General features: G+C 42.6%; 1 protein-coding gene across 2 annotated transcripts; it reads right to left on the bottom strand.

Moving 5' to 3' along the window:
- Positions 1–1,200: 1,200 nt before the first annotated feature.
- Positions 1,201–21,654, bottom strand: LOC119179699 (monocarboxylate transporter 3). Of its 2 annotated transcripts, none has more exons than XM_037430816.2 (4): positions 21,170–21,654; positions 20,352–20,495; positions 16,735–17,724; positions 1,201–6,995 (listed from the first exon to the last, which is right to left on the bottom strand). In XM_037430816.2, the coding sequence occupies exons 1-4, from the start codon at positions 21,366–21,368 to the stop codon at positions 6,838–6,840; spliced, it is 1,491 nt and encodes a 496-aa protein (XP_037286713.2). In that variant the 5' UTR covers positions 21,369–21,654; the 3' UTR covers positions 1,201–6,837. The 2 variants fall into 2 exon arrangements, with proteins under 2 accessions (XP_037286713.2, XP_037286712.2); XM_037430815.2 differs by having other exon boundaries at positions 21,149–21,653.
- Between the last annotated feature and the right edge of the window lie 1,541 nt (positions 21,655–23,195).

Genomic DNA, 23,195 nt, shown 5'->3' with positions numbered 1-23,195 from the left:
GCACGGGCCGCGCTGCGTTGCTTTGCTTTGACTCATGCGCGTTTCAGCGTGTCCAGCGTCCCTCCGTCACGAAAAGAGGGAGACGCAGTGTTGTCTCAGTAACGCATCGGCACAAATTTCGCGCCATTGCCGTCGGGCGGCGCCGACGGAGGCTGGTCGCGCCTGGCTTGAGACTATATAGTGCTCGCGTTTTGATAACGTAGCGTCGCTGTGTCCAGCGTGCGCGTGCGTCAACGCTACATTGTAATATAGAATTAGGTCCTATAAATTGACATATCAACCTTTGTTTTTTGTGTTTCGCAAATTATCGATTACCACTGCACGTGGGATCTGCCAATTTTATACCACCTAAAATGACTCCCAGAAATCACTGCGAATTCTTGTGAAGGCAGTAAAAATTTACTCTCCCTATACTCGCTCAAAACCTCAGTGTGGTAAATAATCACTACCCTTCCTACGTTCAAAAACTCCGTTACCTCGAGAGTAAATTTTTACTTCGACTGGTAGGGGGTTAAAAACAGCAGAAAAGGTAAGGCACTTGAGGACAAGTGGTTTACCCCATTTTTGAAATTATTTAGGGTTATTTTTGTTTAGTGCGTAGTAAATGCAGAGCAATGACACACCTGTCGTATAAACCATAGAGAGCTCAGCAAAAGCGCGACACACGAGAAGGAACAGACGAGAACAGGCTCACACTATTAGGTGACATATTAAAGAAATAATCACACCTTTGTACATCAACACGCTGCTCAGGGGCACCCTCACAACAAACAAAATAATTCGAAGTAGGCCCGAAAGAAATGGAAGTTCACCATTTCACAGTGCAATGGAAGTCTCGCGCTCACGCGCTTGTTACCTGCTTTTTATTAAAATATGGTTCTACTCTTTCGCTAGTGGTTTTCCTCCACTTCTGCTTAGATTTTTCGCAACTTGGAATTGCGGCTCAGAATAAGAGTGCACGAAACAGTTGTCATGAAGTTCACTTCTCTTCTTATTATGCAGATTTTTTTCATGTTCCCCGATATGGTCATTGAGGCAGCGCCTCATGTGGCCGATGTAGACTTTGCCGGAAGGCAGGTGAATCTTGTACACTTGACAGAACTTTTTCTATGGTTTAGGCAGCGCCCTTTTTGCTGCACACAGGAAGTGTGCCCACCCAGCTGAGCGGGCTCCTTCGGGACCGACAAAAGCAATGGCACGTTGAACTGATTAGACACATTTATTTCAGCCTTTGTGTAACGTTGTGCATGTAGGGGACCACAGCTGGCTTCTGCCTGTCCACAAGGGATTTAACGTCGCATTTTAAGTCACCGTGTTTCGTCTTCTCAAGCAATCAACCAACTTCTTTATTTTCACACTAAAAGCAGGCAGGATTAAAAGCTAACAGAGATTGACAGGTGTCCTGCTTCTTTTACAAATAACAACAACCCGTAGCGGCGGTGGTCTAGTGGCTAAGGTACTCGGCTACTGATCGCAGGTCGGGGGATGGAATTTCGGCTGCGGTTGCTGCATTTTTGATAGAGGCAAAAATTATGTAGGCCCGACTTCATCTTTACTGCATTTTTTAAAGTTACCTATTGTAAACATTGTCATGACAATGCCATCATTAATCTTTAAAAGTGATACACAGACGTATGACGAATTAAATTCCTGAAATCTGAAGTTTATTTTTTTAAGAATTGCTTTATGTATGTATTGTAGTAGAATTTTGTATTGCTTAGGAAGCAATTACATTTTCAAATATGATGTAATTTTGAAATTGTACTGAACTTTAAGTGAGCTTCATAGTCTGTGTAGTTAATGTGTGGTGAAGTCAAGAGTTGGGGTTACATGAATTGTAGGGCGAAGATGCAATCAATCATCTTCACTTATCCCAAGGTTGGGCTTCGTAATGGCGAAATGAGCCTTAAGTTTGAGTGCTCTTCACGCCATGCTATAAAGATGTTTGTTTGTTCAAATCAATAAGGTTGCCAGTAAATCATCAGAAAAAGACTGGCCGAGCTTTCACCTAACTGATACTTTTCTTTTACCTGCAAGGAATGTTCGTACCTGCAGTGTGTGATCGGCCAGGAGAAAGATCGCATTGATCACATTGGTACTCAAACGCACAGTACAATCTGGCTATTCTGAATGGTCAGGCATAACATATATCTGCGATTGTATGTCTCGTTGTCGTCTTACGGACCTTGTCAAAACTGACGCCATAGAAGTTTAGCCGTTGTCGTCTAAGATGGGTTCATTGACGCATCTATAGAAATGATTATGCACAATGGTTTTGTCTATATTCATTAGTACCGTGCACGCACACGTCATTTATATCTGCCATGCTTGAAACTCGAGGCTTCCAGTTTGCACTGCGTAGTAATGAAGGCCGCGTGTCATCTGATATTGCTATATTATTGAGTTGATAAATGCGAAGACAGTTGCTCGAAAATGTTTTGACAACGATCTTTCGGTGAACTGGTTCGCGTAACTACCGCATCGTATTGATCCATTTATAACAGCAAACACTTATGTGGAAGTCCTTAAACTCTGCGTGCTACGCAACACATTTCTTCTATTGGCCAAGCCCTAAACTATTCCCGAGCAATGACCAAGTGGATAGTAGGCTCCGTTTCTAAATACACCTTACCTAACTGGTGCACTACCAAATTACAGGGGAGAAATGCAGGGTATAGTAGGTTTATTTACGCTCTGCCAATGACACATTTTCTTTTTCTCACTTTCAGAACACACACACAACACGCAGCATTAATGCCAACTGGGAACTCTATAAAAGCATTTTGACGACCCTAAAAAATAAATATGTGCCTACAATTCTTGTAAAAAGTGACAACAAAGTTCTGTGGTTTAACAAAGATCTCAAAACTCTCCTGAATAGAAGAAAGCGCCGGTACAAAATGGCCACACAAACCTATCCCCCGAATAATGGGACCGTTACTACCAGTATGAAAAACTGTATCTCAAAGATTTAGACGAAGCGAAAACTTTTTTTTTCTTCCGATTCGCTCACAATACTGCGTACTAACAACAGAAAATTTTGGAGCACCTTCTCGGCCAAAGCTCTACAAAACCACATTCAGCTCATTACAGATGTTGATGACCCTATCAAATCCTACCATTGGGCAACCACCCTTAATAATTATTTCTCCTCTGTTTTCACTGTCGCTTCCATGTATAGCGGTAAACGCATAGCTTACTCTTGTTGAACAGTTGTGCTCGATGTCCAGATAACCACGGATGACACGTGCAAACTGATAAACAGCCTTAAAATAGCTTCATCAGCAGGCTGCGACGACATTATTAGTAAGATTCTTAAAAATACCATCGCAGTCATCAGTAAATTACTTAGCTTGATATTCAACAAATCTGCAAGATTCGGTCGCTCCCAACAATTGCAAAATAGGCGAAGTTGACCCAATTTTGAAATCTGGAAAAAACATTTTCCCCCAATTACAGACATATTTCTCTTACTAGTATCCCAGTATCTTACTAGTATCCCTAACATATCTTATCTTTCAATTTATTGGCACATCTTGAATCAGTAAATTTTTTCTACCCCCAACAGCATGCATGGTTTTCGGAAGAACCGTTTCTGTGAAACTCAATTGGCAGAATTTACGCATGATTTTGTACTTCACTGTATGAACAGGCTCCTTCAAATAGACGCAATATTTCAGATTTGTTTCGGAAGCATTCGAGCGGGCTCCTCATACACATTTACTCATAAAGCTCGCTTCTCTAGGTATTGGTCAAAACTTAATTCGTTGGCTGGAACACTTTCTGAAAAGTCGTAATCAGTTCACTACCGCCAATAACAGTAACTCTCGATTCATGAGCGGAAGATCAGGCGTTCTACAAAATGCAGGGTTATCCACATTTCTGTTTCTAATCTATATCAATGACCTTCCCGCTAACATAAAATTAAAACTACGCCTTTTTGCTCATGAATTCATTCTTTATAACCTTACACACAGCTCGGATGACATCATTACTCTGCAACATGACTTAGACATTAATGCTACATGGTTTAAAGAGTGATGTATGCCTTTCAACTTATCGAAATAAAAACTATATTCTCACGAAAACTCACTACCATAAACCATACATACCACATAAATTCACGTACAATTGGCTCAGCCGAAAATTACTACTAAGGAGTGTACCTAACACAATCATTTTATTGTGTATTACATATCCAAACAATCTATTTTCAGGCATCACGTACACCTGGTTATTCGCGCCGAAATCAGAAATCTGCATCCGCTGACATCAAGAAACTGGCTCACCTTACATATGTGCGACCGAAGCTCGAGTACATGTCTTTCATTTGGCACGCTTCGCAATCTCATATCTTACAAAAGAAATCAAAGCAGTGCGAACCCCGCAGGGCGTTTTCTATCATCTCAATACCCACCATACATTATAAAGCGCCTAAAATCCACTCTATCACTTCCAGCCCTTGAATCACGTCGCATAAATTCTCGTCTTTGCTTGCTCCATTGCTTCTTTTATCAGTCACCCACAAGACATACGCTTCTTATTCCACCTTTCCGAACATCATCGAGATTGGCTTACACATGTTCCATTGCACACATTAATGATCGCACAACAAAGATTAATCACTCTTTTTTCCCACACGCTATCACCTTATGGAACACGCTACCAAACGTCATTGCTTACAGTTTAGATCGAGAAAAACTTCGCGAAAAACTAACCTGTCATTTTGTCCAACAATAGATGCATACCATTGCATGATGAATTGTCTTGTGCACGCAATGCTGAATTGGTTTCTCTTCTTTGTTTTTGTCACTAATAACGTTTATTTACTTTTGCAAAACCTGCATATCTCATGTTTTTGCAAAGATGCTCCTACAAAAAGATGTTGAATATTTCCTTGTGTATATTCCCGATGCTACATTTATTTGTTCTCTTCATTTCTGTTTGGTTTGATGCTTTACCAATTATTGTATTATACTGTTTAGAAACCTGTGTATGCCACCCCTCCTCCTTATGTAACGCCTTCGGGTCCTTAAGGTGTAATAAATGAAATGAAGTTAAATATAACTTTTCGCCATGAGGTGACCTGGAGGTGGAAAAATGTTTAAGTACCAGTGACGCCGGTGGTGGCGGGATTTATCTTCAAACTAAACATCAAATGCTAAGGATTTCTTTGCCCATGGCAGGCACTTTTCGGCGCTATCTATCTATCTATCTATCTATCTATCTATCTATCTATCTATCTATCTATCTATCTATCTATCTATCTATCTATCTATCTATCTATCTATCTATCTATCTATCTATCTATCTATCTATCTATCTATCTATCTATCTATCTATCTATCTCACCAGCTACGTCTGGGTGCCCTGGTGATCATCCTCTTAACTGGGGTGAACTAAAATCGGTAGGGAGGGGTAAGATGGTTTGACTATTAAGGCCTGCTGTTCATAAAATCAATAATGTCACAATCTCGTCGCGTGCATAATCGAACACATTCCGCTAAACAGTGGCATACCCATGGGCGTGTATGTGCCATTGTTGTTTAGGTATGTTACACAAGTGATTGACCGTTGACATGTGCCCAGGAAGGGGGACCACAGACATTAGTAATGTAATGCGTGATCGTTAAGAAAAACAGAAATCGGCAACGCTGAACCGAGAAACATAAGGGTCTGAGCAGGTATTGAACGCAACCATTTTGCGTGACAGTCAAATATTCTACCACAGAGTCACGACACGTTTTCCTACTGCTTCGGAAAATCTCACTATTCAGGTGCAACGTTGGTGGAACGTCAATTGTGGTTGCAATGCTGGCTATCCAATTTTATAAGACATTTCACGCGTACTCCTATGATACAGCTGTTTCATCGAGTAACGTCAGTTGTGTTTAAATGCCACCCACCTAAGTTCCTTTATGTAGCAGTGGGCAGGGCTGACATGCTCGCGAGCACAAGCGTTACATATTAGCTTGCCGCTTCTCGTGTTGCAAATACTAATGTTGCTGCTGGCATCGTTGCGCATGTGTAAACAACAGGTTATACAAAACATGTGTGACTGGTTAACATATGTTTGGGCATACAAGATTTATACACACATTAAGCATCTTTGCTTACGAGTCACTCTATAATCAAAATTACAGCACGGTGAAATTCCCGCCGAATGTTTTGCACGACAAGCATCGATTCCCAAGATACGTGGACTCTCCCGATTTTTTTATAGTTGATTAGCAAACGGACGTAAAGTAGAAAAATGATTTTTAAAACAGTTTGTGACTGTCGCATGGGAAAAAATAGCGGCAAAGTGGCTCACCAATCCATCAATTCACTTGTGCTCATGCGTTTGGCTCGGTCATGCGTTCACTGTGGTTGTGGGCGCAGCAATAGAATTCTTGGGGATAATCAAAATACCGGCGGCATTTCTCCCTGCATTGTAAGTCTTGTTCTCTTTAATTTCTACCGCACAGTGCCAGGGCGTTCACGAGTGACTGTCAAGATTCTTCTCTTGTTCACGCATTGAGGTGCCACTCCAGATGCCTAGTAACAAATGACCTAACCCGACACAACTGGGCACTGCTTGCCTCACGCACCATGAAATCGTACCTGCACCCACAGTTATGCCTCTTCTATCGGTGCTTTTCATATGGTTTGTAGAAATCGTGCATGCTAAAGCCAAATACAGCTTTGTGTTTCCATTTTTTTCTAAGTGCTTACACATGTTTACTCTTTTCCTTCCTAAAAGGAAGGTTCGAGTGCAGTTTTGTGAAAGCAGTAAACAGGTTCTGAGGGACCTCTTGATTGTTTGATAACGTTCAATTGTTTCATCGTTCAGTTACGTCATAAGAGTGCAACGGGTGTAGAGTTGTGTGATTTAGTAGTCCTTCCCCGCCACTTTGTAACCAACTTTACCGCCCAAACGCAGACAAAGACTGCGTTGAGGGCCGTCATCAAATGAAGCAGTCCGGTGTAGTCACCGTGGTTGTCCCTGTAGTAGCCTGCAAGTAAAAAAAAAGAGTGCAACATCAGCGCCATTAATAACAGCATAGGCTCTAATTATTGCTATCAAAAATAAACGATAAGTAGAAGCACGTTAGAAGAAGTATGAATGACTATGGTTCCTTGCGTTGTTAACTATGAGGCAATTTGAGTGTAATTTGAATTAACATGCGTCCTGACAAGCCAGGATTCACCTTTTTTGGCATTTATTGCAGTCACTTGAGCAGGGGTGTACAAACCAATTGTTTAGATGCTAGCTGGGCTTGGCACATAGCACAAAATAGAAAGAAATAAGAGCGATTTCGACGCCAAGACAACCATCGAATAGCAAAGCTGTCACTTTCTTACTCATGCGCGAGGCTTTAAGCAGCGATGCTAGAGGATTATAGACTCCAGATCGGTGGAGCTAGGTTGTTTGTGTGTAGCTTTTAGGTTGTTGCTAAGCTATAGGTAAATGGAGCTTGGATGGTGCCTGGTTGCTTCTCAGTGCAGAAACGTTCGAGTAAAGCCATAGGCAGCCACAGATAGGACACAGATGTCTAAGCTCTGGGGGGGGGGGGGGGGGAAGCCCACACGTGAAATTGTGGTATGTGCATTTGCACATGCGATATATTTACGGGCAAGCTACCAATCGTGCCGCGCACCCATCACTCCAGATTCCTCTCGAAGCCCCCGTTGCCGTTCCAGTTCCCAAGTATTCTGTCATTGTACGTGCTGTTCAAGCACTTTATGGAGATGCTTCAGCGAAGATTAAGCGTACAGAGACGATGTTCATTACTGTTTTAACCCCGATGGTTCAGTAAAGCGTTTCCCAAGTGCTGAATACATCGGTCAAGAAGTTTCAAGCGTAGTTTGCCGCTTGCCTGTTACCTTCCTAATTTTTAGTGGACCTGTGGTTAGCAGAGGGATTCGCGCAATTTCCGACACACATAACCATTTATCTTGATGACAGCTTTTATATACACATCTGTAGGCACCAACATTTTCGACGTCAACATTTAAGCAGCTTCTCTGAAAAATCAACAGAGAATGTTCATAGAGGTCTATAGTAGATAAAATATCTTTCTCGCAGGGTCTTGTCACCACCTCCTCGGCTCGTTGTATGACTTGAAGCTCGAAGGTGCGAAAGTTAACTGGCCCACTAAGTCTGCCGGAAATTTCAGCTTGCTGACAGCCGTCGAAATTGCCATATTATTCTGTTCGGACTAGTAAGGTTTTAAGATATTAGCAGAATACTGTGTAGTTTTTTTTTACAGCAAAAGCAAGTGTGCTTGAAGTAGTTACCCTATGAGTGTTTTGAAAGGGCTCTGAAAGGCTGCTCTTCTAGCTTTCGCGCAGGCCTGGAGGTTTTTTTTTTTTTGTTCAGAGATTTCCGACATGAAGTCCGTAACCACATCGCACAAAATTAGAAAAAAAACAAGTACAAATGACACAGTGCTTGGGGCTCTAACCCGGATCCATTGGGTGCCAGCTCACTATTATACCACTGAGCCATGCACGCCGTGGCTTGGGAATTGTTGGCAAACTTGATTTAGGTAGGCTTGATGTCGGGAAAGCAATCGCCTTTATACGACTTATAAAGTGTTTTAAAACAGCGAAAAAAACAACCAGTCGTCGCACAATGCGCATAGCGTAACGAGTGCGTCGTCGAATACTCCAAGCTGTTAGAAAAGCTTGTTCTTGTTCAGTTATTAATTGTGACGCATACCCACTTCAAGCATATTTTCTCATCGCCATCAGCCACAACATGAACAATTGGTACAAAATTCCTTGCAGGTGTTCAGCGGGTACCACGCTACTTAAAGAATGACGAAAAATAGCATAGCGACGGCCAGCCTACTACCCTAAAGTTTTTATTAATACTGTCGTAGTGGGTATCAAGCAAATGTGCTTGCAGCAATTACCCAATGAGTGTTTAGAAAAGTCTCTGAAAGGCCGCTCTTCTAGCTTTCGCTGTGACTATGCTGCGCCTTCCACGCAGGCCTGGCGTTTTTTCTTTTTTTTTGTTCAGAAATTTCCGACATGAAGTCATTAGCATACTATAAGGTAGTCTGGAATTCACTTAGGTATATGCAGTACTTATTCACGTTTTTATTGACTAGTTTATGTGCGAAAATAATAACAAATAAAGTATCAATACAGTTTGCAGCCCCATCTCTGATGATTGCACTCCACACGCTCTTCATACCACGTAATTGGCTTCTGTACATTTAAGCACAAACTGATATGCACAATTTCCTTTACCATGACATGAGGTTACTACAGCCCCATAGGAATAATATCGTCATTGCTCTTCTATTACCAGAAATCCACATCAAGCCGGTACGAATAATTGCACTTGCGATAGAATAAGAAAATTAGACCACTTCTCTGGGCGGCGCCAAAGAAGCGTTAGGAGAGTTTCAAGTATGTCAAGCAACTGACTGAGATTGTTGAAAAAAGCCATTAGCTGAACTTGTTACATTACACACAAATGGAACACAATATTCGAAGGATATGAGTGTGAGCATTTAAGCGCAATAAATAAACGAAACATGTTGGTGCTAATAACAATGCTACAGTACAGTCGATGACACTAACCATCCAAAACGGGTGAATCAGCGCCTGTGTTCTTTCATTCTTTTCGTGTTCTGTTTAAGTGTTTTTTTTAATTACGTACACGTGCCAGCAAGCCCGCTGAAACACAATTTTAAGCTGTCGGTAACCTATGTATCAGCCCCATTATATCACAAAGCGTGGTCGAAACACTAATGCAGATTAAAACCATTTAAACTTAACAGAGGTACAACCAAACTTAACAGAGGTAAAATAATTAAACTTAACAGGGTCTTCACAGAGGTAGCTGAGCATTTATTGTGCATTGTTTGGCCACAAGGCCCTAGGAATGACTGTGCAGCAACAAACTACAAAGTCACGCGAAGAACGGCAAGCATCTCGAAACTCGCAGCGCGCACATAAAGAAGACAGCCCGCACCAATTGAACACACACAGGCCGTCCGCGAACCTGCAACTGCCACAGGCACTTAAGGCGCGCTGTTCGAAGCGAAAGAAAGACGCACAGAACTAATGCACAAGTATACACAAGAAAAGCGTGAGCTTCTGTCACAATTCTCGCTTATTGGTTTGTAAGCAGCGTGCTCCTATTGGGAAAGTGGCAGCAAGCGATTGACCTTCATGTTCTCCCGAATCAGAATTGGGATAAGCGCGCGCGCAGAGCGGTCTACGCTCCGTGGAGGCGGCGCTCATTAAAACGCTAGAGGCGACAACCTTTAGAGCGCACCCAAGGCGAGACGATAGCGCCGTCTCGCTACTGATGACCAACACGCAATGAAGGCGCGGAGCTTTGACGACCACCAAACAGTATATGGTGTACATAAATAGCTTGCCGTTTGCAATTTTGGCAACATATGCTTTGTGGCCTAGATGCTAGAGCCGCAGCTTTTAGATTGAGAGGCTGCTATTTCGACTCCCCGCCACACAATATTTCCTACTCGTTCTTTTTTTGAAATCTGTCAGTGAATGTTTCACAACGTCATATCCGTGACAAAAATGCGTCAGCCAAACCGTGGTGGACACTGGCACGAAACTATTCCGCGTAAAATGAGGAACAGGAATTGGAACTTGCTGAAAACATGAGCGTTCAAATCGTAAGTACAAATCTATACGCATTTTAAAAAATGCAAATATGAAAAGAGATCAAAAGGGAATGACCAATGCATGCGTCTCCACACCTACATGAATATGCAATGTTCAGAGGCGGAGATAGTCTCCATGTCGGTCTGCACGATCCTGGGCGTGCTTGCAGACGAGGGCCCCATTCAATAAAATGTGAATTTTTCATAGATTTCACGTGCGCGGTCGTCAGTACAGCTGCAAAAGTTGCACGACTTTCCAAAATTAAAAATGCAGGCACTCGGCGCAATGAACTGCCAGATTGCTCCTGTTTTGGTGGTGAGATAGATCATCTTGCTTGCGAGTGCGAAGTTCTGCCTACCTTTTCCCGTTTACCCACACTGTTTCCTGTTATGACGCCCCATTTCCCTAAGGGGTGCCAGACGCACCCCTTAGGGAAATGAGTTTCACAGAGTTTCATAGCAGTCTTGCACGGAATGTCGACCCAGAGAGGACGAAAAATGCATACAACAATATTTTATTTATTTATTTATTTATTTATTTATGCGAATACCCTAAGGGCCTCAAGAGGGCAATACATAAGGGCGTGGGGTGCAAACGAGGGTACAAAAATGAGGTGTGTACATATAAGGGTAAAAAATGAACACAAAAAACCGCGAAATAAATAAGAAACTATCTTTCGAGGTAAACAGTATATGCTATCATCACTCTCACAAGTTATGAATACAGATAGAACACAATTCAGAGGAAGTAACAGGAAAGTCTGGAATAAAAATACACAAGGCAAAGTACAACACTAATGGCCCTGTTGCGTTATAAAAGTTTTAGCGTGGGTGATGTTTTCTTTTTACTTTGCAAGATATACGTATATATTTAGGCTAAGGAGGGTTTCTTTCCAGAAACACAGTTAGGGCAGCTTGAAATAGAGTTGATGATGTAAGTGACATGATAGATGAGGGCGAGGAGTTCCATTCTGTAATCGATAATACTAACGGGAAATTTTGATATACGTTCGTCCGAGCAAATATTGGTTTTATTTTATGAACATGGTCTCGCCGAGTAGCATTGGGAGCAGGCAGAAGGTTAGCTTGAGCAAATGGGGTGTTACCATGATAAAGATTATGAAAGAATACCAACGTTGCGAATTTTCTGCGCGAGTTAAGACTGAGAAGTTTTAGCATTTTCTTCAAGGCAGATACACTTACGTAATGAGAATATGAAGACATGATAAATAGGGCTGCTTTATTTTGGACTCTTTCAAGTAGGTTGGAAGTAAGCGTAATGTGGGAACCAAGTGATGGAGGCCTATTCCAAAGAAGGCCTGATGAGTGCATTATACACACAAAGCCTTGTATCAGTGTTTGCGACTTGTAAGTGTAGTTTAAAGTATACTAATTTTTTTGCATGCTTTGGAGGTGACGTGTTCAATGTGCGCATTCCAGCTTGTTTGACGTAAAAAGTAAACCGAGGTATTTTTAGCACCACGTATTTTATACTGGTTAGCGTTCGGGCGAAGAGTTGAAGCGAAATAGGACGCTCTTTCTCAAATGTTTTACCTGCCGAGAGAACTACTTAGAGGGGTTCATTATCGTGCAACAGCTTCTATCTAGGCCAAACAGCCCATCGAAATAAGTATCAAGTGCAAAAATAAGTATCAAGTGTATCAAAAGTGTAAGTATCAAGTGCAAAATAAGTATCAAGTGCAGCTGAGCACCATAACCACTGCTTTACCACGGAGGGCTTATAAATGCAACTTCGTAATATAGCGATAGACGATGATACTGGTAATAAGTGATTGTGCCACACGTATGCTCTTTTCTCCTGTTTATTTCTGCTTGTAATGCACAACCAGAGTGCAATATGAAGAACATTTTGAGCATCTTGTTCATCTGTGCCTAGTGACTGAAAGCACATTTGTGCAAATAAAGTAGACAAAAAATTTTATTTGCGTGCTAACTCGATTGTTCAATTGAATGAAAACCTAATTGGTTTTCCGGGCAATCTACCAACTCACGCTCTCTTGCCTTATAAAACGGGCTGATTTGTAAGTGTGTAGGTACATACAGAAATTAGCAGTGGCTTAGTTCAGCAATACCAGGCTATACGTAGCGTGAGCTATGGATGAACTACAGATGGACAGACGGATGAACGGCTGACTAGCGAGCGAGCGATCTTACACGAGCCAAGCGCGAGCCCACAAGCGACACGTCACTCTGGGAGCTCCCGGACCTTCTTCGGCGCTAGCTGTACGCCATGTGACGTCACTGCTCCTCGCGCCTGCGCGGAATCGCTTGCCGTAAGCCACGCAAGACCGCTCAATCTCGGCTGATGTAGCTTACGCTAAGAAAACATGCTTGATTCCTCCAACAGAGTAATCGATATTAAATCACAGTAAAACGTATTCTTTCAGAAGTAGCTTAGTGCTTACTGTAGATTGACATAAAGAGCTTATACAATATGTGTTGGCATTGGAGAACTAAAGCACCGTTTAACGTGGGTGCATCCAAGTTAACGCTTAGTGATACACTTTGCTCCTGACGACTAGCATTCATGAATGTTGATTAAGAGAGAGAGAGAAGCGAAGCAGAAAGCCAGGTAGGTTAGCCAAGCTAGGCTTGGTTGGCTACCCTATACGGGGGGGGGGGGGGGGTACTTGATCATGAGAGTGGAACCAAAGAAAGTGGTGTGACAGGCAGAAAAGTGTAACTGATTGCACGCCATACTTGGGGACAGGTCGCCTACTCACCGAATGGTAGTTATTGAATGCCACTAACGGATTAGAGAGAAACGCAAGGCGTGTTGTGTTTTCTTTGTATGCCAGCCATGATTTTTCGTGGGGTGAGCGTAACTGGGGAAAACGTAGTTACATTTAGGCAAACCAGGTGCCTTGTTGGGGTTGCGAAGCTATTTTCGCAGTAGATGGATGCTGTGAGAGCCGAAGTTTCGGTTTAGTTCACTAACTGCTCGTTCGTGAGGTGTCAAAAAAACTGCATATCAATTTAAAACGGCGTTATTAGGACGGACGCCAAGAATTGACGCGCCGAAGACACTATTCGTAGTTGTCACGGTGATGATGCCTCATTTTACTTCACCCAAAAACGCTCTCAAAGGACGTCTTTAAATATAAAAGGCGTGTTTTTGAAGCCTACGCGGTGTGTGATCGTGGCAAATTGGATACTGCCTTCGGCATTTGATGTCATCGAGCCAATTGTCGTAGGTCGGACTCTCGTTGGCTGTACCTTCTGTCGTCTGATGATGTGTATTACTTTAACGACATTTCCGTGACAGAAATACGTCACTGAAATATGGACGTACTGCAGCATAAAACAGTTTCGTGTTAAATAAAAGAAAGCACATAAAGTGCATGGCGCCCTGTAGGGTTAAACGTGCTTTTTTATTAACGCGATAGCGTTAGAGAGCTCGTGTGGCAGAAATTCCGCCGCCGGCGTCGGCACTGTTGGTTGTGGGCGAAAAATCGTCCATGAGCGAAATATCGAGAAAGAAGCAAAAAAATGAAGACTACCATTTTTGGTCTCATTAATGATTGAACTCCAACCGTTCGCGTGGCAAGCAGGTGTGCTACCGAAAATCCACGATGTTACATGCAGCTGCTCCGGGAAAAAACTACAGAAAACCCCGTGTAGTAGAAGGAGTCTCCTTAACGAAATTTGTTCGGATGCTGTCACGACGCCAACGAGTCCGTTCGGCGATATGCCGGCGCCTTTGGGAGGCCAATAAAATATGTCGAAAAAGGCCAGGATAGTGCAGCTATCGCCGCTAAATACACACAGGAACTTTCAAACAGCTTCTAAAATGGACAACTATGTCCATCTAGCGGAAAAAAATATCATGCCTTTCCAGAGGCGTTGATCAAGCAAAAAGCAAATGCTAGACAATGTGCTGCCATCTGTGAGGTATTGTGAGACTCTTTATGGCTCCGTGATAGCAAGCGCGCGGCGTGTATTTCTGATGGCCATGCCAATCATGCTTTAGATAAAAAATCTGCATGTACCATTCAAGCGCGCGCAATGGCACATTCTACTGTGTGTGTGTGTGTGTGTGTGTGTGTGTGTGTGCGTGCGTGTGCGTGTGCGTGCGTGCGTGCGTGCGTGCGTGTGTGTGTGTGTGTGTGTGTGTGTGTGTGCGTGTGTGTGTGTGTGTGTGTGTGTGTGTAACAAAACATAATAATAAGTATGCACTTAGTGGTTGAAGGGTGCACTAGGGGCCGCATTTCGCTATCGCGTTCAACTCTTAAAGGCGAAGCTTAAGGGTCCCCAATTTTTAATCGACTTATATAAGTCAGACGACATTTGATACAACTGAAGTGATGTTATGATGGGGGCATTTGTAAGAACCATATGAATTCCGTCAATGCGCTGTACCTCACACTAATATGAATTTCGGCTTTCAGAAAATAAAACAAGTCTACGCGCCAGCAAACCACAGCAGAAGAGTAGAAAAAGCACGAAGATGATGCTTCAGGCAGAAAACAGTCCAAGCTCACCCAAAACTGTGTTACTGAATGCCAGTGCCATAAAAATATTAAATTACTGCTTATTATAAACGTGATAGGAAGTCAATATCGCGGAACGCAGGAGTGTCATGTCAAAATTTTACTGCACTTAGCGTGCTTATACACATAGAAACAGTGATTTCAAACACTGGTGTGTTTTTTAAAATCGCTCCAGCGAAGTGTAAGATGCACCCGTGCATGAAATTCGTGTGACACAAACTATATCACGGAAAAGCCCCTACGGCTCGTTAAACTGCCTTCCATAAACGATGCGTGTGTCTGTACCAGTAAAATAAAGATGACTTCATAAAAATTGGCATATCCCACGTACTCTGGAAATCGATGATATGCGAAGCACTAATGACGAAGGCTGATATGTCATTATAACATCACCACCATGTTACAAGGTGCATGGGTGTAGTAAACAGTAAACACAAGTGAAAATGTTACGCGCACTCAGGTATCTGGGTAAGATGGAAATGTGTTCTGTATAGTCGCGTAACGACGGCACCACTAACTTTACTATGCCAGCCCCAGCAGTAGTAGGCATGTAAATTATGCCGTGCATGAGTTCCATGTCTTGAGTGCCATGTTTGCGCCTGGCATATGTGTCAGTCCTTCATTCACGATATGTCATACCAAATTTGGTATATGTGAAGCTAGCCAAATGGCCACGAGCGCGTTATGAGCATAGCATGTGATCAAAATTTACATGACACATATATGATGATTATCTTGTAAGGACGCGTCATTTCAATGATCATCCGCTTGCGTCACGTAGTACCAAATTTGGTGTATGTGATGCTAGCGATAAGGCCACGAGCACATCAAAAGCGTAGTATGTTACATGACGCGCATGTCATGATTATCATATTTGGACATCTCATTTACCTTTGTCATCCATTTTCACCACGTAATACCAAATTTCCTAGTGATGCTAGCGAAATGGCCACTAGCGCATCATGAGCGTGGCATATGTAGAGATATTGTTACGTGACACGCATGTTATGATTATCGTGTTTGCGCCAGTCATATACCTTCGTCATTCATTTCCGTCACGTAATACCAAATTTGTTGTATGTGAAGCTAGCAAAACGACCACGAGACATCCATGAGTGTGTGGCGTGCATTTATGACCTACATAACATGCAAGTCATGATTTTCACGTTAGGACGTGCCACTTATGTTCGCCAAGCAGTCATGTCATATCATATCAGTTTTGCAATATGTCATGTGAATGAAACCACCGCAAGAGCAGCAAGATCAAGCAATGTATATAATGACATTCATAGCATGCAAGTCATAATTTTCATGTTGTGACTAGTAAGCTATGCTCACCATACAGTCATTTTATGCCATACCAATTTTGGTATTCATACCATTATCGAAGCGGCCTGGAGAGCTAATAGTCATAGGCGGTAACATAGAAAGAAAGAAAGATAGATATAAATATAGATAGATAGATAGATAGATAGATAGATAGATAGATAGATAGATAGATAGATAGATAGATAGATAGATAGATACGCTCAATGTCATATAAATTCGCTAAGTAATGCTTGGCATTTAATAATTAGAGCAGAAATGCTTACCGATAAGGACAGGACGCAGGAGGAGAGATACACCAGTGCAGAAGAATACGCCACCTATAATCACTGGCAACGTGGCGATGCCGAAGTCCTTGACCAAAGAGGGCGCTAGCAGACACGACCTTGAGCCATACGTGGCGCCCACGCACGCCGACGCGACAATCAGTTGTGGCAACGTATTCATCCAGACCATCCACTCGTAAGTGAGTCCTTGAACTAAGAAGCCTAGTAGCATGATAGACTCATGGGACAACACTCGCGAATCTACGGCAATGCCCACCACGGATCTGAAGCCAATGTCCGCTGCAGAGAAGGCTTGCAGGAAATACACAGCGTTTGAAGGACTTAGGCCATGGTCACGGGCAAGATCGGCTGGAATGAGGATGAAGACGCCAACTGTGAAGACTACGGCGGCATAAGAGAGCGCGTGTACAAGAAAGGTCAACGTTAAAAATTGTTTTGCGGTCTTTGGAATACTGAAATTCAGTAGAGATTTTCTCACTACCTTCGGCTTGATAGAGCGTTCTCTTGAAAACACGCCGGGATGCTTGGTTTCCTTCTCCCCTTCAGTAGAACAATGTGCTCCTTGGTGCCCGTTCAAGTGTGGACGTGGGCCTTGGGATCTGTTTTGCATTAATGTTATTTCACCGGTATCTCCATCAACGTTGGCTTTTTGAACTAAAACAACCTCTACACATGCATCGTCCTCTTTTTGAGAATGTACAAGTTTTTTCGCCCCTTTTGCCTCAATCAGCCAAGGTGGGCTTCTGAGAACAATGACGGCCGGCATCGCATGTAGAAGAATCGCCCCGTAGAGAAGGAATGCACCACGCACACCGTACGTTGTTCGAAAGAACTCGAGCAGCGGTGTGAGCACAATGGAGTTGATGCCGAATACTGTGAACACTACGCTGCTGGCTGTTGCTCTCCGCTTCTCGAAATGCTGGGCCAAGAGAACGTTGCAGGCAACGAACATGCCACACAGCGCCCCACCTGCGAAAGCAACAAGAAACAAGAAATATTCAAATTTGACGTGCATATTTTGTTGAGTGTTGCAGCGCCGCTAAGATATGATTCAACGCGAGTGAACACACAGCGCGAATGGTTTATATTGTTGTGATGGTTCCAGTGTACGAAAACTGCACCGAAGAAGTTTAGAAGTCGCAGTGATTTTGGCGGAATCAGATTATTCGCTAAATTTTGTATATCCTAGTTTTTTACGTAACATGCGACAATTCACCATTCAGTGATGTTTATGGTATACAAAAACGTTTTTTTTATTCAGAGGGATACTGCAGTTACACGGTTGCTTTCATTATATTGTAGCACCAATTATAATCAAACGAAATTCCATCAAAATCGGGAGCAGTATTATACATGGTTTTGTAAGAGGGGAACGGTTTCGGGCATACCGTTCAAATCAGCTTTTTATTCGCTTTTGAAACTTCACGACCGGAGGTACGCCTGAAACATGCTCTGAAGAAACAAGTGTTCCAGTGCGTGGCTTTTTTAGAGTGCTGAAGTTTCTGAGAGCATCTACTACAAGTGCACGTGTGAAGTACCAAATACGCTTCATTTTACCACTCGGGAATGTAGCGAAATGCTCACTAGGCGCACTACGTATATCAGTAAGAACACTGACATAGATGCGTTCATTCTTGATGCTGTGGCAGCTTTTGTGGTTCCCAATGATGATGACTGAGCCTTTGAAACTATTTTACAGCGCTAAATCACCTATTTGTTACGCGATTCACGTGGTATGACACCAGCAACGCGTTTGCACCTTTGACGCTGAATATTACTTTCGTTATCCGGCCTGGTCAGCCAAAGTAACGTCTGTGTAGTACTTTTTTTTAAAGCACTTGTAAACGCTGTACGCAGTCCAATAATAAGACACTAGACTGTCCCATTAAATAAAGGTAGTTTATCATCAGCTGAAACCATCATTTTAACTTTTTTTTTTCGTGTTCGCTATAAATATTCAGTGATAGTCAAGATTGCTTGCAAAAGAATAAATTTATATAAAGATGAACGGGAGTAATTTCGCTCACACTAGCACTTAGGCAATTGAAAATTGAGTTGATGAATGACCAGAGGTAGTAGCCGTAGCTTGGACAGCTCTGCGAAAGCGTGCTATATATATATAATGTTCATGTACTTATTTGCCACCCGTTAATTTGTTCTAATGTGTTTTCCCCGTCATTCGTCGCTGTCTTCTGTTCCTCTTCGCACAGTTTTCTCGAGAAACGTAGAGGATGCCAATTTTTTTCCTATGTTCACTTACGCACAACGCCGCCGACACCGAGACCACATTTTCGGTAAAACAGATTCCTTAAATAAATGGCGTTAATATGACATAGATTTTGAATAAGGAATACTACGACCACGTGTGGACGATGTATAATTGTAGTAAAATAGCTCGACGCAAGAGGGTCTGTTGGCTACGACCCTTGAAGTGCCCACGTCTTCATCAATTGACAGCCATACAACATTCGAAGGACAAAAGGAAGTTCCTGCCACTTTGCGCTGGACTTCCTTTGTTGTTAAAGTGCATGCTAGCTCCTACCTGGATATTTACACGTATCACAAGAAAGGGGCGCAATCATCTCCAGAGAGAGCTAATGCGCGTCTTTAAAAAGAAATATGTTAGGCAAGTGAGGAATCACACACAGAGAGAAAAAAAATAGCAGGAAGGCCTGCCCGGAGCGTTCAGCACAGTCACAACGAAAGCTGGAAGAGCTACAGCCATTTTTAAACGCGGTTGGAGTAGCAACTGATGATGCACATTCACAGTACTCAATATGCCATAAATCAGTATTTCAATGTAGGAGGGAAGCGTCAACAGTGCCATTATTTGTCATTTTTTGGAAAAGCGTGGTACCCGCTACTTACTTGTAAGGCTTTGATGCACTTTCTTCATGCTGTGTCTGACGATGGTCAAAAATTAAGCAGGAGAATTTTGTATTGAAAAATTTAGCGACTCACTCGGTACGCTCTTTCAAATATGTGACGCCTGGTTGTTAAATTACTGTTCTCAAACTACAGTAGATATGAACACCGGCGGTGGCGGTTGACAACTACGGTACCAGAATCAACTTTTGTAGTTCTTTGAAAGCCGCTTTTGCTGCAAAAGCGCCAAATAACTCTTTATTTTCCTGAGAATGTAAATCAAGGTAAGCTCCCTTACAAATGTGTGCGAATGACGCACATTTGCGATCACAAATCTAAATTTGGGTTCAAAGTGTTTTCTTTTTCCATTGCCAGCAACATCATTGTTGATGCGAAGGAGAAAAGAGTTGCGTTACATTGCAATGGATTATGTGCCCAGACAGGGTAGAGCGTAATCACTGAGTGAAAAAATATTACAAGAGAAATACGTATTTTCGTACCTTTCGTTGCAAAACTAATCATAACCTACTGGAAAGCAGGGTAGGTATAGAAACGCAGGTTTTCCACTTCCCATTCAGCTGACACGTAAAGTTTGTTTACTCCATCAACCAGCAAAATAAGAAGGTAAGAAGACCTCGATCACCGTTGTGGAACAGTTCAGCAGTACCCAATGCCCTATTGTATAGAGGATATATCTTTATAGTGCTATATCAAATAATAAAGGTGATTACCATGAACAAATCCAAACGATATTGTGATAAATAGCAGAGAATTCGCCAGGTAGCAAAGGCTGGCACCGATTCCTGCCAGAGCAGAGCAGGCCAAGAGGACACCCCGGCACGAGAAACGTTGGCAGAGGTAGCCAGCTATAGGACCTGCGTTCCGAATAGAGAGCACACAAATCATGCTTGTTTAGTGAGAACAATGCACAGCGACTTTACACACCTATTTCCTACAGTGAATAAAAAACAACAGATTACAATTTCAATGAGCATGCAACTGAACGACATTTGGGGTTATGAAAGTTGTGCTCCTGCGCGTTTGTCAAAAGAGTACCCTCGTAAGAAGTGGTAAAAGGCGTCAAGATGCGTATAGGCATCGGCACGCTACTTCTCGCAAACTTTTCAAAGCCCTCGAATACGGCAACTCAATTATTATGACATTCCTCACAATCATATCGTGGTTTCGGGACGTTAAAGCCCAATAATATTTATTACAGTAGCTTGGGACACGAAGCTGTCAGAGGGTTACAGTTGGCCGTTCACTTGTAGAAGTTGCTTCGAACCTATTACAACCAATTGCAGGCGAAAATCGTCATTTGACTTTAACCTAGCTTACAGATATATTTATTCCGAAAAATGCAGTCAGCTTTCTTTGCAGAGGTAAAAGCCTATTTGAGACCATGAGGAGGCATTGAAGTAATTAGTAAGAACCAAAGTCTAGTTCGTGAAACTTTCAGGCGCATTGAGATAATTTCAAAAAAAGGCACAGCCACTAGGAATGATGTTTGCCAATATGCACCACCTACCTCCCATAACGGTGAACGTACCCGCAAGAGACAATGGCCAGGAAGCTTCAGCGCGGGTTGCTCCGAACGTTTCCACGATTCCATAAAAGAAGATGCCCGCTAAACGGGGCGTCGCCATGGTGAGAAACAGAACCCAGGCGCAGAAGAATGCGCTGATCCAGCTCCATCGAGAGTCGACTCCAAACTGCGGGTCATCCTTTAATCGGCACGCGTTCACCATGACGCTTGGCACGGGTATTGTCAGTACTGGAAGACCTGGGCGAGCATGGACTACTCGTCGTTTGGCTCCGGTTCGTTTGAAGGTGGTCAATGTGGTCAACGTTCTTGGTTGAGTTTACTCCATTTGCGTAACAATGAACCATTACACTCGTACTTCATCGCTGAACCACGTCATACAGGGCTGCCAGATTTCAGCGCGCTCAAGTGTTGCGCTACGCGGCACTGGAGCCGCAAGCAAGCGGACTAAGTTCACGCTCCTTGTGCGTGAGTGAGTAGCACAGAAATACCAAACAGTCGCTTACACTCTATCTGGTTGACCCGAGATAGCTTTTTTTCTAGCAGACGTGCTTGGGTGTCTTCGGTGTTATCGCAGCTCTTATCCGGCAAAACATTCGCCCGAGGGAGAAAAATAGAAAAAAAATATGCGTATCCCGCAAAAAGATAAGCACGCTAATGGTGGTTATCGCCAAGGGTACGCCGACGAAGATCTACTCAGCGTGCTTCTGCAGAACAGTTGGAGTGTTTCGTTTGCAAGTATAATACGTCAGAAACGAAAGCCCGCCATAGGCTTCAACCCTAACAACTGATGTTTTTTGTCCCAAAACCACGATATGATTATCAGAGACGCCGTGGGGGAGGGCCTCGAACATTTGGACTACCTGGTGTTTTTGAACGTGCACTCACATTGCAGCACAACACATGGTCATATTCCGGTTTGTCGGCACCAAAGTAGAAATGTGTTCTTCTTGTACAGTCATGTTACTTATCATTCACCCAATCGTCAGTGTTGTTGTGACACTCCCATTATTCACACCGCTATTCGAACGGCGTAGTGGTATAACTTGTCCTTCATTTGTCGGGAAAGTTGATTAGCGTACAAGATGAGGCACCACGTTTGCTCTGATATCAATGCAAGATTGAGTTAACCTGAGGCTCCACATCTGCACACTGTCCGTCTTTTGGCAATGTACATCTCACATCCCTTACAAAATACTAAAATGCTAGTAACAGGTAATATATATATATATATATATATATATATATATATATACATATATATATATATATATATATATATATATATATATATATATATATATATATATATATGGGAAAGAAGTGTATACCTAAGGGCTCGTTTTTCCGTGTTTTGAAACAATAATAATAATATCTAACACACAATAATGCGAAGGGATGTATGGGGAAGTTATTAGAACGAATGTAATGTAAATAAGAAAAAAAAAGTGGGTCAAAGATAACTCGCCGTGAGCAGGAATCAAACCTACGACCTTCGAATAACGCGTTCGATGCTCTGACCACTGAGCTATCACGGCAGCCTCCCCCCCCCCCCCCGTACTTTTTTTTGGGTTTATATGTGAATTTAAACGTGGGAGTGTCAGTCAGCGCCATCTATAGCCAAGCGGCGAGTGTGGAACACCCTGCTACGAGCCTGTGTGGCGTCACGTAGCACGTGAACTTATTACGAGCGGGCAGCTGACCAATAGTTTCTCGTATACAACCTAACAGCACCACGTCTGCCAGTACGAGACCCTCGTTAATGAATAAGGGAAAGAAGTGTATACCTACGAGCTTGTTTTTCCGTGCTTTGACACAATATTAATGATATCTAACCGACAATAATGCGAAGGAATGTATAGGGGAAGTTATTAGAACGAATTTAATGTAAATAAGAAAGAAAGGTGGGAGAAAAAATAGGTTGCAGATATATATATATATATATATATATATATATATATATATATATATATATATCGCCTGTTCGGGAGCAAAGCAGTCAGCTTTTTTGCTCTTCCAGGCTGCCATGCTT

The sequence above is a fragment of the Rhipicephalus microplus genome, chromosome 7 (assembly GCF_043290135.1).
Source record: "Rhipicephalus microplus isolate Deutch F79 chromosome 7, USDA_Rmic, whole genome shotgun sequence".
In the NCBI taxonomy this organism is placed as follows: Eukaryota; Metazoa; Arthropoda; class Arachnida; order Ixodida; family Ixodidae; genus Rhipicephalus; species Rhipicephalus microplus.
Note: the sequence above shows the minus strand (reverse complement) of the source record. Positions and strands in the feature narration are given on the sequence as shown.